This window comes from Leopardus geoffroyi, chromosome B4, assembly GCF_018350155.1.
Source record: "Leopardus geoffroyi isolate Oge1 chromosome B4, O.geoffroyi_Oge1_pat1.0, whole genome shotgun sequence".
Classification (NCBI taxonomy): Eukaryota; Metazoa; Chordata; class Mammalia; order Carnivora; family Felidae; genus Leopardus; species Leopardus geoffroyi.
In genome coordinates this window covers 73,591,261-73,604,525 of record NC_059341.1, presented here as the reverse complement: position 1 = coordinate 73,604,525, position 13,265 = coordinate 73,591,261, and the positions used below count along the sequence as shown (strand labels likewise).

Below are 13,265 nucleotides of genomic sequence, written 5' to 3'. Positions count from 1 at the left end.
CGACAAAGCTAATTTTCAAACAGGTTGTATTATGCTGCAAAATTTTTAAAGTACCATTTAAATTATCTTTTAAGAATTAGGTCTTTTGCATGAGAGTGCAAAATAGATTTCTTTTAGGATGCAGTAGTTTACCTTTTCTTACTATTTATCATGAACTGCTAGACCATAAGCCATAACTCTAACTCAAGTGCAAATGCAAAAATAGGTTTCAAAGTCATATTTTGGGAATGATCACTCTTGAGGAATATTCTATACCATCCAGTCTATTCAAGAGGAGCTATTTTTGTATATTAGGGTTTTTTTTTTTTTTTTTTTTCAAATCAAAGTGGAAAAGCCACAACTCCAGCAGTGAGTGATCAGAAAAGTAAAATTACAAAAAGGATATAAAACAATTCTGTGATTTATTCTGTAATGTAAAATTAACTAAACCTTAGAATAAGACTAAAATTTAAACATTTCAATATATGTTAGAAAAATACGAATTCATAATCTAGTCTGAAAATAAATTCTTTACTAAGTAGTAATGAAATACTGTGTTCAATTGTAGCTACAGATTTTGAAAGCCACTTATAAAATGGAATTGATTGAGGTAAATAGGATGATGAATAAACCAGACACAAGGACATCTAAGATCCAATTGAAGGAAAAAACTGAGAGTGTCCTCTAAAACATAGGCAAGTAAAGAGAGATACTCTGAAACAGCTTTAGGGAACAAGAACTAGATTTACTCTAACTGTGATATAAAAGAGATGATACTTAGTCTAAATGTACAGATCTTTTGAGAACAGAATGGAAGGCAATAATAGAAATCTTTGGAAGAGAAATCTTTTTGAGTTTGGGAAAGTTAACCTCAACGCTTAAAAATGAGGGTTTGGGATAAAGTAATATCTAATAATCTTTCTACTGTAACATTCTCTTATGCTCTTAAACTATCACATTTTTTTACTCTAAGCATAAACCTAGACAGACAATCAATACATATCAAGCCTGGCTTATAAAAACACATCGAAATGCAAACAAAAAATTATGTTTAGTGGTAATGACTTTCTTAGTTTTTACAATGTGCTAGTCCGCCAAAAATCTAAGCAGTAGCACTCTTAAGAAAATACTGAAATGAGAATTCCTGTGGCTTTTGCTAAAATGATCTTGGCTATGACTAAATGCTGCCCCCTTGAGGCGACAGATCTGCCTTCTGATGGGTTAAGTAACTTCAAGCTCTTTATCAAAGAAAGGAAGGGATCTGGAAGATACCAAGATTCAGTTTATGCCCACCATATCAGCAATGATTCCTATGTGAAGAACATGCAACTGAGGAGAGGCATATATAAAATACCTTAAGTAAATACATCCTTAAGTAAACTATTTTTATATACAAGAATTTAGCATGTCTTCAGATCATGGGATTAAGAGTTACAGTTATGTTCAACATGTGTTTTACATGTTCCTGAAAAAGGCAAGTCTTTAGGTAAATATTTATAATTAATTTTATTTTTTTACTCATTTTTTATTTTTTATATGCCAATCTATGTTGTTTTTTTTTTTTTTTGTCTCCATAAGGTACCAATTTATGAACAGTGGAAGGAGGCAGAGCCTTTGGAAGTAGTTATACCCTAACCTGAAAATATAACAGACTGAAAATAAGCAGCTACAAATAAAGAAATCTGCTTTATTTTGTATTTATATAAACTACACAACTAAATACTACTTAAACACAAAATCTATGGTGATATCATTTATTTTCATCCTCTTTTTTTGTTGCTATTTTTTTTTCTGTAATGAAATTAATACAGCTGATTAATGGGATTAAAAAGGAACAAAATCGAGAAAAGGAACATGAAATAACATTGGTTTTAGGAAGGATTACCTGTTGGCCATTCTCAGCAGGGACATTTCCCTGCAGTCTTTTCAGCCCTGCACATTCTGCAAGTCTGGAAGTCCCTTCTTGGGGTCCAGGTGCCTCCTTTACATCCCCAAACCCCTTGAAATGGTGGAAATAACAAGGTTTGGCTGAAAAAATCACATTTAAAATTCTCTATTTCATCTATCCCTTTAAGGTATCAATTCAAGCAGTGAATAAAATGGTATTAAACCAAGGTCTATATAAAAGAAATTTAAAGAATCTGGGCAACAATGGAAATGGCTTTTTCTATTAGCAGGCTCTTAAGAAAGCCCAACAGCCTACCCTTCAAAGGAAACTTATGATCCTATCTTGAACAGTTGATCTTTTTTAGGCTTTATAGGTACTTTATGTGAAGGTAAAACACACCTATACCTTTATTGAGTGCCTAACTCTATAGCAGTCACCATGCTAAGTGTTACACGTGAGAACCCTGGTTGTTAATTCTCACTCATAGACACCATGCGTGCTATCTCTTTTTCTTTGCAAAGCTTTAAATTTCTACATGCCAGCCAAACACTAATTTTAAAAATAAAGAATGTAGCTATTTTAAATAAACTACATTCTTTGGGAGAATATATAGAAGAACACATTCTTCAGATTAGGAATAAAATGTAATAATTTTATGACTTGGATTAGGTGCATATACATCCAATGTGTTAAGAAGATGTCCTGAAATTATCATTTAATGGCATGCACATTTGGTAACATAATAATTCAAATAATCAATATATTATATACCAAAGGACTTTCTAGAACTTTACAAAGAAATCTTTTTTAAAATAGTGCATAAATGGGTTAAGAGTATAAATCTTCATTTCAGACACACACCCAAGTGTTCAGTCCTGGACCACCGCATATTAGCTGGTGACCTAAGGCAAGTTACTTTGCATCTTAGAGCCTCATTTCTAAAACATCAGTAACAATTTTTACCCAACAGAGTTACATGAAGGATTAACTGAGGAAATGCTTTAGTACAAAGTTCCTAACACAGGTCCTAGTTTTAAAAAGTATTGTTGTTTGTTCTTTGTTACTTAAGTACCATTATTGAATACAGTCACACTGGAAGATTAAGGACACAAAAAAATGAGGGTTGACAGTTCCACAATAATGGAGGTTTTTTCTCACTTGGCTTAGTCTATTACAACTATTTAGGATTATAAGGGAATCTGAGAGGAAAAAACAGAGTTAGGAACATAATCAAGGTGAACTGGGAAATTATTAAATGTAGGAAAAATATAAAGGTTCAACTTACTGAATACTATGTGCCAGACATTGCACCATTAAAAAAAAAATTAATGTGCTTAATGGATGAAAAACTCAAAGAGTAGCATGGCAGTCTGAGTAAAACTGATTTAGTATTTTTCACCAAAACTCAGTATTAATTATTGCCATGTATATACCATCAACTAAAGAATACTCAACCTATTTAGGTACCTTGTAATAAAGATAAACCTAAGCAAGGTAGTACTGACATATGAATTCAAATCTCATTATACCTCCAGACAGCACTGTCCAGTTTTATCCACTCACATGAAAAAAGATGCATATCAGTGGATGAAGTGTTCTGAACCAAAGGATTCTTTGTTCTTTCATCTTTTATTTTGCTGACCCCTCCACTGCTAAATTTGGTACTAATGCCAACAATGGCCATAGATCTGCTGTAAACACCAAAAGCACAGAGACGAAACCCAAGTCAGAAGACTGCTAGCAGAGCTGGTGAGTCACAGAAGGGTCTGGCTACAGAGTACTTAGGAAAGAGAGTGAAGAAAAAGTAATCCAGGAAATAGGTGACAGACAACTGTCTGTGAAGTAAACCCCTAGTTTCAGTGGAAACAGCATGCAAGACTGTCCTTAAAAACTTTACAGGCAGAATGACCCTCAACTCAGTAGCAATGATGCTAGAAAACACTTGTATTTACTAAAGTGTACAGATCAGATAGGAGATATTAAAGAGGGAACAGCAGAAACATGATAGTAGGGCAAAGGAGTAAGAAACACAGCAGCAAGAATATCAGAATAGCTGAAAGAAACTGAAATTATAACACTTTTTAAAGAATAAAGGCAACCAAGTCAATATGTAAATATAATAAGAACACACTTGATAAAGTTCTTATGGATTCATCTTTTTTTTTTTTTTTTTTTTACAAAAGAACTGTGAAACAAGCCATAAAAACATACATCAAAATCAAATACAGCAACTCCCTTTTAAAGTGGTTTTAGCATCCCCTTCCAAAGGAGACCAAAAGGAGACTAACTTACATTTAAAAAGTCTCTAAACAGCACCTGGGTGGTTCATTCAGTTAAGCACCCGACTCTTGATTTTGGCTCCGGTCATGATCTCACAATTTGTGGGTTCCAGACCCGCAATGGACTCTGCACTGGCAGCGCGGAGCCTGCTTGGGAGTCTCTCTCCCCCTCTCTGCCCTTCCCCCACTCGTGCACATGCGCACACGCTCTCTCTCGCGCGCGCTCAATAAATAAACATTTAAAAAATTCTCTAAAAGATGTCAGATTAGCAAGTACTCCTCTATCTTGGGTCTATAAAATTACTAATTTGGGTCTATAACAAAATTGAAAAGACTTCAAACCACGTGCTAAAGTTAACAATTGAAAACTGTATAATACCAAAAAACACCAAAAAATAAGAGCACGAGAACCTGAGTACATCAGTGAGCAGACACAATTACCTTTTCAAGATGAGGCATGGAACAGTGCATTTTTCCCTAAAATCCTATTTACAAATCAGAAATTTCTAAGAGCAATATGATAGCAGAACGACTTACCTGTGGGACCACATTCTGTACGTATGTTGGTGGATGCTGTTGCTTTTGCTGAACAGCACTTTCTATTGCTACTTTCGCTACAGTGCTTGGATCTGCTCCTGCTGGCACGGCAACCATTGTTGCACTGCAGCCAGCATTGTTGGGGTCACTGATTGTAACAATTCTAACTCCTACTTTATTTGGAATTCCTGTGACTGTTTCCCTATCATTATCCTCTGCTGGCCTCTTTACAGTTTTGCATTCTGCTGTGCCATTTGTAGACCGAACGTCAGATGACAGGGCAGGAGAATGGGACACTCTTGATCCTGAGTGGGGAACTGCTACGACTTGATGCCCCTGTATAACAGAGGTTGTAGAATGTGGTGAGACAACTACACTTGGGCGTTGCTGAGGCACATCTGAATTCAAACTTGAAGCTAGAGGTCCATTAGGCAAATCAGTACCACTAAACTGCTGTGTCGCCACATTTGGAGCCTCCTGTATACTGCTCACAGATGGTGAACCACCCAAAGTTAATATAGGTCCATTAGAAATTCTTTCTAGTTGATCACCTTTGGCAGTATCTTGCTGAGTGGCATCTAAAGTCCCTTGTGGTTCCATTGGAGATATCTCGCCATTTCCTACGTGATTGGAAGTTTTGTGATTTGGAATGTTTTTGCTTAAATGAGAACCATCTCCTTTATCAAAATCACAGATTCCATTAACCAGAGGTTTTTTCAAATCACTTTTGATATCCTGCATGTCGATTTGTTCTGAGTTCTGTTTTCCGGATGTTCCATTCTCACCTAATTCTAACGATGGCCCATTACTGATTAGTGAGCACTGATTAGCCTCACTTTGAATTTTCCCTGAGTTTGAAGGAGGTAGACTTGAGTCACTGTACTTTCTCCCATTTAAAAGACTTCCCACCTGCATTTCATTTTCCTTTGTATCCCCATTGCTGGTGTTTGTGGTTCCTCGTCGGCAGGACGGGTTCTCCATGACTTCAATCTTACGTTCATGAACATGTAAACCTGTTGCTTCTTTTGCTTCCTCCTCCTTTTGGCAAATTATCTTATCACCTTTGAACGGGGGAGTAGCAGTAGTACAGGATGATTGTCCAGCTGGAGATGTCTGAGTGGCTGGAAGCGTTTGCACCTGAAGTCCAACTCCTGCTTGCGTCCCACTCATAGTAATTCCTGCTGGAGCAATGAGCTGAGTTGCATTTCCCTGACTCACAGTTGCAGTTGCAAAACTTGTATTTGGCACAACTGTTATGGTTACCTGGTTGCCAGAAGTCCCTTGGAAAATGGTTGCTGGGCTATTTGAGATCAGTGGGCCTGGCAATATTTGTAAGTTCGAGATGGGCACAGTTTGCACTCCCCCTGCAGGTGGCATTGCACTTTGGACCAACTGAACATTTTGCTGCCCAACCAATAGCTGCTGAGCAGAAGTTTGCCCCTGCACTCCAAAACCTGCTGCTTGGTTATTGGCCACCTGGTATACCACCTGAGGGCTAGGAGCTCTAGCATTATTAGGGGGAGGAATCTGTGGAGCTGGGAGAATTAGCTTACCACCTGGTGTTGAAGGACCACGCTTTGGAAGCAGCAACTGTTTTATCAGACTTGACTCACCAGAAGCAGGCTGACCAACACCTGCGTTTGTCTGCTGTGGCTGAACTTGCATCTGTACTTGTTGTGGCTGCTGAACCTGTACTTGTACCTGTTGTGGTGAGGGCGCTGGTGAATGCTGCTGCTGCTGCTGCCTCTTCACAGACAGCATCTGACTAACGGTAGGAGGTGGTCCTTGTGACTGAGGGGCGGAAGAAGATGACATGGCAGTTGGGACTTGGTTATTAGTAGCTGGGACAGGTGATGGTGAGGAAGATGGAGTTATGTTTGGTTGCCCAGTTAGCTGAACTGTCTGACCAGCTGGAAGAGCTGCTGGATTAGCAAGAACAATTTGGTGAATGGCTGGTGCATAAGTTTGACCTTGTTGAGCCGGCTGGCTTACAATCACTACGCTTTGTTGGGTTGGCTGCTGTGGTTGTTGAATGGGCTGTTGTACCACTGTTGATGAAACTTGCTGAGAAGGGAGAGGTTTTGGTGCAATGTTCTGAAACCCTACTCTTGAGGGTTGTGGACTTGGGACACCAGCAATGGTAACCATCTGTCCTGTAGCTACCTGAAAATTCTGTACGGACGTTGCTGAGACAATATTGGATGCAGAAGTTGTTACGTACTGTGAAGGTGCTATGATAACGGTGTCTTGTGGCTGGCTACCAGCTGATGTTTGTTGAGATGAAGTTTGCACAGGCTGGGGTGATGTGGTGATTAACTGTTGACCCTGTGAAACTGTAGAAGTACATGCTGGTATGTTCTGTACTCTGCCAAATATATGACTCTGTGGGACGGCTTGTTGAATTACTGTAACAGGAGTGCCGGAAGGTATCTGTCCTGGTACCACTGTGTGTAATGGAGACTGTTGTGGAATTACAGATGGATGATGAAGCAATGTCTGGGAATTTACAACTGTAACAGGTTGTGGTCCTGTACTATGATTCTGAACCACAGAACTCTGAGCAGCTCCTCCTCCCACAGCAATACTAACAGGAACTGCTGTCTGGGGTAGAGAATTCTGAATTACTGTAGCCTTAACAACTTCACAAGGAATTGGAGCTTTATTCTGAATGACAGTCACTGGAGCATTTTGCTGCTGGTGGGTATGAACTGTAGGATTTGGTGGAATTCTTGAAACAGTCTGTGCCACAGTATGAACACCTTGTACTGGAAAAGACATTTGTGTTGCAGTCAAATTTGAAGATTGGTTGGTAACAGAAGTCCTCTGAAAATGGTTTCCTACAGTTTGTGGTCCATGAGGGATTCCTGAAAAATAGGAGGGAAAAGTCAAAATTTGTAATGAAATGACTGAAAGCTGCAGGTAGGCATTATTTTACTTAATACAAGAAAAAAATAGTTTTAGGAAATTAACATCTAACTACTTTGCATCACACGAATATGATAATAAGTAACAGAATAAGCAAGAAAATGCTACTGGAAAAACAAGGAAAAATTATACATTTTAAATGTATATAATATCTTTTTTCATTTTTTTACTTATTAAGTCAGTAATACTTAAAAATTAATACCTGCAGGTGAAGGACTTGGAGATACATCAGGAACAGAATCAACACGAACAACAGGAGTAGAGACTGGTTGCTGCTGATAGTACATCTGAATGGGAAGTGGTATCGCCCTCCGTTTTACTCCGACCACATGAATATGTGCCTGCCCGTTGCTGCTGGAATCCTCCACTCTCTTCACTGTATGATTTGGAAAGACCGTTCTGTAAAGTACATACATACTTAGTTTTGTTAACTAGCACACGAGCAAAAAACACTGACTTCTAACAGTGTTTACATAACAGCAGCAGGACATTTGCTGCTACTCATTATGAACCAGTATGATTCATATAGTTATAGATTCTGTAAGGGTAGGGAGCAAAGAAAAAACATAAAAGATCAATTCTCCAATTTTTAAAATCATTATTTATTAACACTGTGGGGGTTTTAAATAATTCTATTGCATATACAATTAACAAAAAAGCTGCATCTAGGCAATCAGTGTCTATTTTATGAACTTTGCAAAATATCAAAAAGCTTTGATATCCGATGACAAGAGTATTAGCTATAGACTATTATTCAAGACTACAAAGGGCGAAAGTCATGTCTCTAACATATAAAAGTAGGTAGAAAAAAGTTTCTCTCTTCTTTCTTTGATAAGCCTTCTAATATTCAAATACAAACACCAGGTTTGATTTCCAAAATTTCCTTCTATTTAAATTTTCACCCTTACTACAACCTAGCCAATATTTCAAGTAGTAGAAATATTTAAAACTGGATAGTTATTTTGTCTAAAGAGCAAGAGGTGTTCTAAGTGATATACATTAACTTTGTTTGAAGTTAACAACTATGCATCCTACCTAAGACATTTATAAAATCCAGTTGAAGTTAGGATTCCACCACGAGCTAATTTACTGCACGTTGAGAGGTACTCAGAATACATTTCTGCTCGAGAGACAGAACAATCTGGATTTACTTCAAAATGAGCATTTAGCCTAAAAAGGAGAAAAATAAATGGCATTATGCATAGTAGATTATAGAAGAGTTCATATTTAAATATAGCAAAACCATCTGAAGGCAATGTATTATTAAATAATATTTATGCCTGTTAATCAAATTTCTCTCATGTTATTAGCAAAAAATGCACGTTAGGTTTTAGATTGATGAAACCAAATAGAGATTAACCATGTAATCATATTTATTTTAGTATAAAAAATCATGAACAACAAATATAAAAACTGTACTCACATCCCAGTGAGAACAGGGTTGGTCTGTTGGCAACAAATACTCACTCTACAACAAGTGTTATTCAATGACTATCTACTCAATTTCCTGTCTTGCAATAAGTAAAAAAATATAACAGAAATTCCCAATAATGAGCTATTTCCATCGGAGATGTGGAAAATGGAGGAAAAACTGAGCTAAAATTAAACTTGTGTTGCTTCTTGGATCAAACTCCTTGAGAAAAACTTACCCAAGCTTCCAACTACTCCTTAAACAATGATACTTCTTCCATGCTGCACACTCCCATTCCCCCATTTCAGAGACTTTTATTCCTAATCCATTACAAAGTAATTCAAACTTCAGTATGTCTTTTTCATATAGTGACTTCCATCCATACAGAAGTTAGGATTGGAGGCCAAATTATCTTCACAGGATTCTTTTCTAGGATTTACTATATACACAACAGACCAATGCATAGCCGTTTATATAAACGGACTCAATACTTATGATAAGATAACTTTAAAATGATTCTCTCCTTCTCCACTAGAACTGGCAGAAATATGCAAATGAGATTTATAAGGTCAAATTTATGCCTAATATACACACGTTGTGCAATGGATGTGGCACATACTTTTTCCAACTTTCATAATTCTTTGAGTACTGAATTTTCAAAAGGACTAGATACAAAAAACTTTTTTTGGTTTCAGCGTAGAAGACAAACATTTCCAAGTATTATTGGAAGAGATTCATCAAGTATAAGGTGTAAAAATACAGAAGGTGAGGAATAAGCAAAAAATTAGAGATATTTAAAACTATAAACCTTATTTGAGCAAAGTGGAAAAGTCTAGAGAAAACTGCCACAGGAACAAAGATACAAAAGCACCAAAAATATGGAACACAGAATGACAGGAGCATGGAATGGGAGACAAACAATGTTCGAGAATGGAAGAAAAGGGATCAAAGAAAGAAAAATTTTAAAGTAATACATCATCAGAAAGTGATCTTTTACATTCAGTCTGTTAATCTTCTAAAGAGTTTAAGTTGAAATTCATAAACTATGTGGAAGCTATTATCCATGACAAAATGAAATCTAACCAAGTCTCCATTTATTTTTTCAGAAAGTGGCTGACATAGGACTATTCAGTCTTCTCCATAAAATATTATTTTCAAGTTGCTTATTTCTATGTAAACTCACTGGCTCTTCTATCATTTGATTAGTTTCCCCTTACTATTCCCAAAAAAGAAAAACTATCAGTGAACAAGAAGTATTGCTTGTGATGAAAAAGAAGGGACATTTAACAACAAAATCTGGTTTTATTTTCTTAAAGACAGTCCTGGTCAGTTTTAATAAAATACTGATTTAAGAAAAACAGATTTTATAATCTGACAAATCTTATTTTCTACAAAGTCAAAGGGTAACATTTTAACACAAATTTTACTCTGAAAAGAAGTGGTGTAATTTAATGAAATTCTAGTCAAAGACTATTTTAATTCTGAAGATTATGATGAATATTTTTCTTTTAAACTGTTCTAAAGTGCAGGTGAAATGATTTTACATTATCCTTTCTTTGTATAAATGATATTCTACTCTGACTAAAAAGAAATACAGAATAAAACATTCTGGATGACTGTTGAAATACATTTCCTTCACCCTTTTGCTTTATTCTTCCCAAGGATAAAGCCTTAATAGAAATAAACCACTTACCACTGACAAGCAAACTTCTCACTATCTATTTCCACTATTCCTGGAGGTGGAGCAACATGCTGTGCTACAACTGCTCTGGAAGCTAAAGAAAAAAATACATTAGCTACATCATTTTTAGAAACTTACTTAGTTACTATATCCCATGTTCAGTTCATGGACACTGAAACAATATTTACAATGAATACCTTTTAAAAAAGGTGTATAAACATAATGAAAATATACAAATTTGAGAAAGAAACTTATAATGGAGCACATATTATACCAGGCACCGTCTTAGATGCTTTATATAAATACTCTTTTTTAAATCTTGCAATCATTCCAATAATAATACTATGGATTATATGGTCAATATCAACTCTGTTTTTCCCATGGGTCAGACACTGAGTTAAATACCTTACATATATTATTTTAATTCTTCTGTGCGGTGGGTATAGATATGGAAATGGAGACTCACTCAAAGTGATTAAAATAACTAGCCCAAGGTCACACAGCTCAACACATCAGTAAATAAGAATCAGTTTAGTTACAGAAGCAGATAGCATCAGAAATCATAACTTCATTTCTGAATCTAAAAGATTAACATTAACTCTCTAAGTGGCATATATAACACATCTGGGAAAAGGTGAACAAAAAGGTGAACTAATTTAAAGTCCTACATTCAAGAAGGATTTTCCTAAGATTATTTTTCTGAAGAAAAAAAAATCTACTGTAATAATAGTTTTAAATTTTTTTTTTTTTTCAACGTTTATTTTTGGGACAGAGAGAGACAGAGCATGAATGGGGGAGGGGCAGAGAGAGAGGGAGACACAGAATCGGAAACAGGCTCCAGGCTCTGAGCCATCAGCCCAGAGCCCGACGTGGGGCTCGAACTCACAGACTGCGAGATCGTGACCTGGCTGAAGTCGGACGCTTAACCGACTGCGCCACCCAGGCGCCCCTGTAATAATAGTTTTAAAATATACCTATTGTCCGAGGAGAGGCAAGATGGTTGTGTGAAAGAGTACTAGCTGTTCATCTTAAGACGCATAACAATTTCTGAGATTTTACTTATGATATATTTTAAAACAATTCAAATCCAATGAATATGTTAAATAATCTATTATTTTCTAACAAGTTGAGTAGATCTGTAGAAAAATGTTTTCTTTTCTGTTGTATTATATATAAAGGAACTAACGAAAACATGAAAAATATAACATAAACTTAGTCATATGATAATAGGTTATAAATACGAGTCTTTATTTATAAAATTAAAAATTATACTGCTTCAAATAGTTTTTAAACTTATAAAATGTACCCACTATTTTTCAAATAACATTTTAGCAAATAGGTTATAAATGAGTCTTACTTTATTTATAAAATTAAAAATTATACTGCTTCAAATAGTTTTTAAACTTATAAAATGTACCCACTATTTTTCAAATTAACATTTTAGCAAAACTCAGGATCCTCAAACAGAACAAATGTATTTCTAAATTATTAGAACCAAAGGAGCTCCAGAGCACAGTCAAATCTGTGAATGATCTAAAGCAATCCTTGACTTGTTTGATGAAGCCCCAAGCTTTCACTGGGATAAGAGCTAATACCAGCCACTTAATGAACATTTGCTCTGTATTAAGCCATTTACATTTACAAAACATTGTTTCTTTTTATCTTATTTGTAGGCCTAAATTTAATTACCCTCATTTTGCTAATGAAAAAATAAAGCTCAGAGATGAAATTTACAAAAGAACACATGACAGAAATGGCAGAACTGTGTATAGCTGGAAAGCCTTCTTTTAGGAGTACCCCATTTGAATCCAGGTCTGTCATATTTCAGATACCATACTGTGACATGCTGTTTCTTAACAGAACAAAATAATTAGAACCCAAACTATTTTCCTGGTGCAAGCCCAGCTTATCTTTTCTTCTCCTAACTTGATGACACAGTGACAGAAAATAGCCTTCTAGGGCCTGTACCTATATGGAAATCTTCCTCCTTTTTCTTCATCAGTTGTACTAGGATTGTACTACGTACCCTACACAGACTGAAATCTCCTGAGTCAATTAACAACTAGTTGAGTGAAACATTAGAAATGATGTTGAAATTATCAATTTCCAGATACTCAACTTTTGTATATATTCCTTTTTAAAACTGCCCTTCTCCCATTTTGGAACAGAAAGTCTTACATCTCATCCATCCTTTAGAGCAATGCAAGTTATGGTTAAATACACGGCTCTAGAGTTCCAGCACTCACTAGCTGTGTAACCGTGGGCAAGTTAATTAACCTCTCTGTCCATAAAATGTGGAAAAGTAACACTGACCTCATAGGTCATTATGAGGATTAGAGGAGTTTATATAGAAGCCACTTAAAACAATGCCAGGCACATAGTTTTCACTATATAAATGTTAGCTATGATGATGATGATAACAATGATGACGAATGATACAAAAACCTCTAGGGCACCAAAGGGAGAATCAGAATTATTACAAACCACAAAGCTTCTTTTAACCAAGGTATTATGGTAGGGCTTTCTGTCTATATTTTATTATGCTTTACATATTATATTTAGGAG

The 13,265-nt window shown here is 35.9% G+C and overlaps 1 protein-coding gene across 2 annotated transcripts in view; it reads right to left on the bottom strand.

Moving 5' to 3' along the window:
• Positions 1-13,265, bottom strand: part of ARID2 (AT-rich interaction domain 2) — a 170,686-nt gene that overhangs the window by 42,568 nt on the left and 114,853 nt on the right. The window contains exons 12-16 of one of the 2 annotated variants that reach the window (XM_045465412.1): positions 10,713-10,794; positions 8,644-8,778; positions 7,811-8,007; positions 4,684-7,547; positions 1,865-1,978 (exon numbers count right to left, since the gene is read on the bottom strand). In XM_045465412.1, coding sequence (XP_045321368.1) covers positions 1,865-1,978; positions 4,684-7,547; positions 7,811-8,007; positions 8,644-8,778; positions 10,713-10,794 — 3,392 coding nt within the window. The remainder of the gene's footprint in view (positions 1-1,864; positions 1,979-4,683; positions 7,548-7,810; positions 8,008-8,643; positions 8,779-10,712; positions 10,795-13,265) is intronic. The other variant, XM_045465413.1, reaches the window with a different exon arrangement.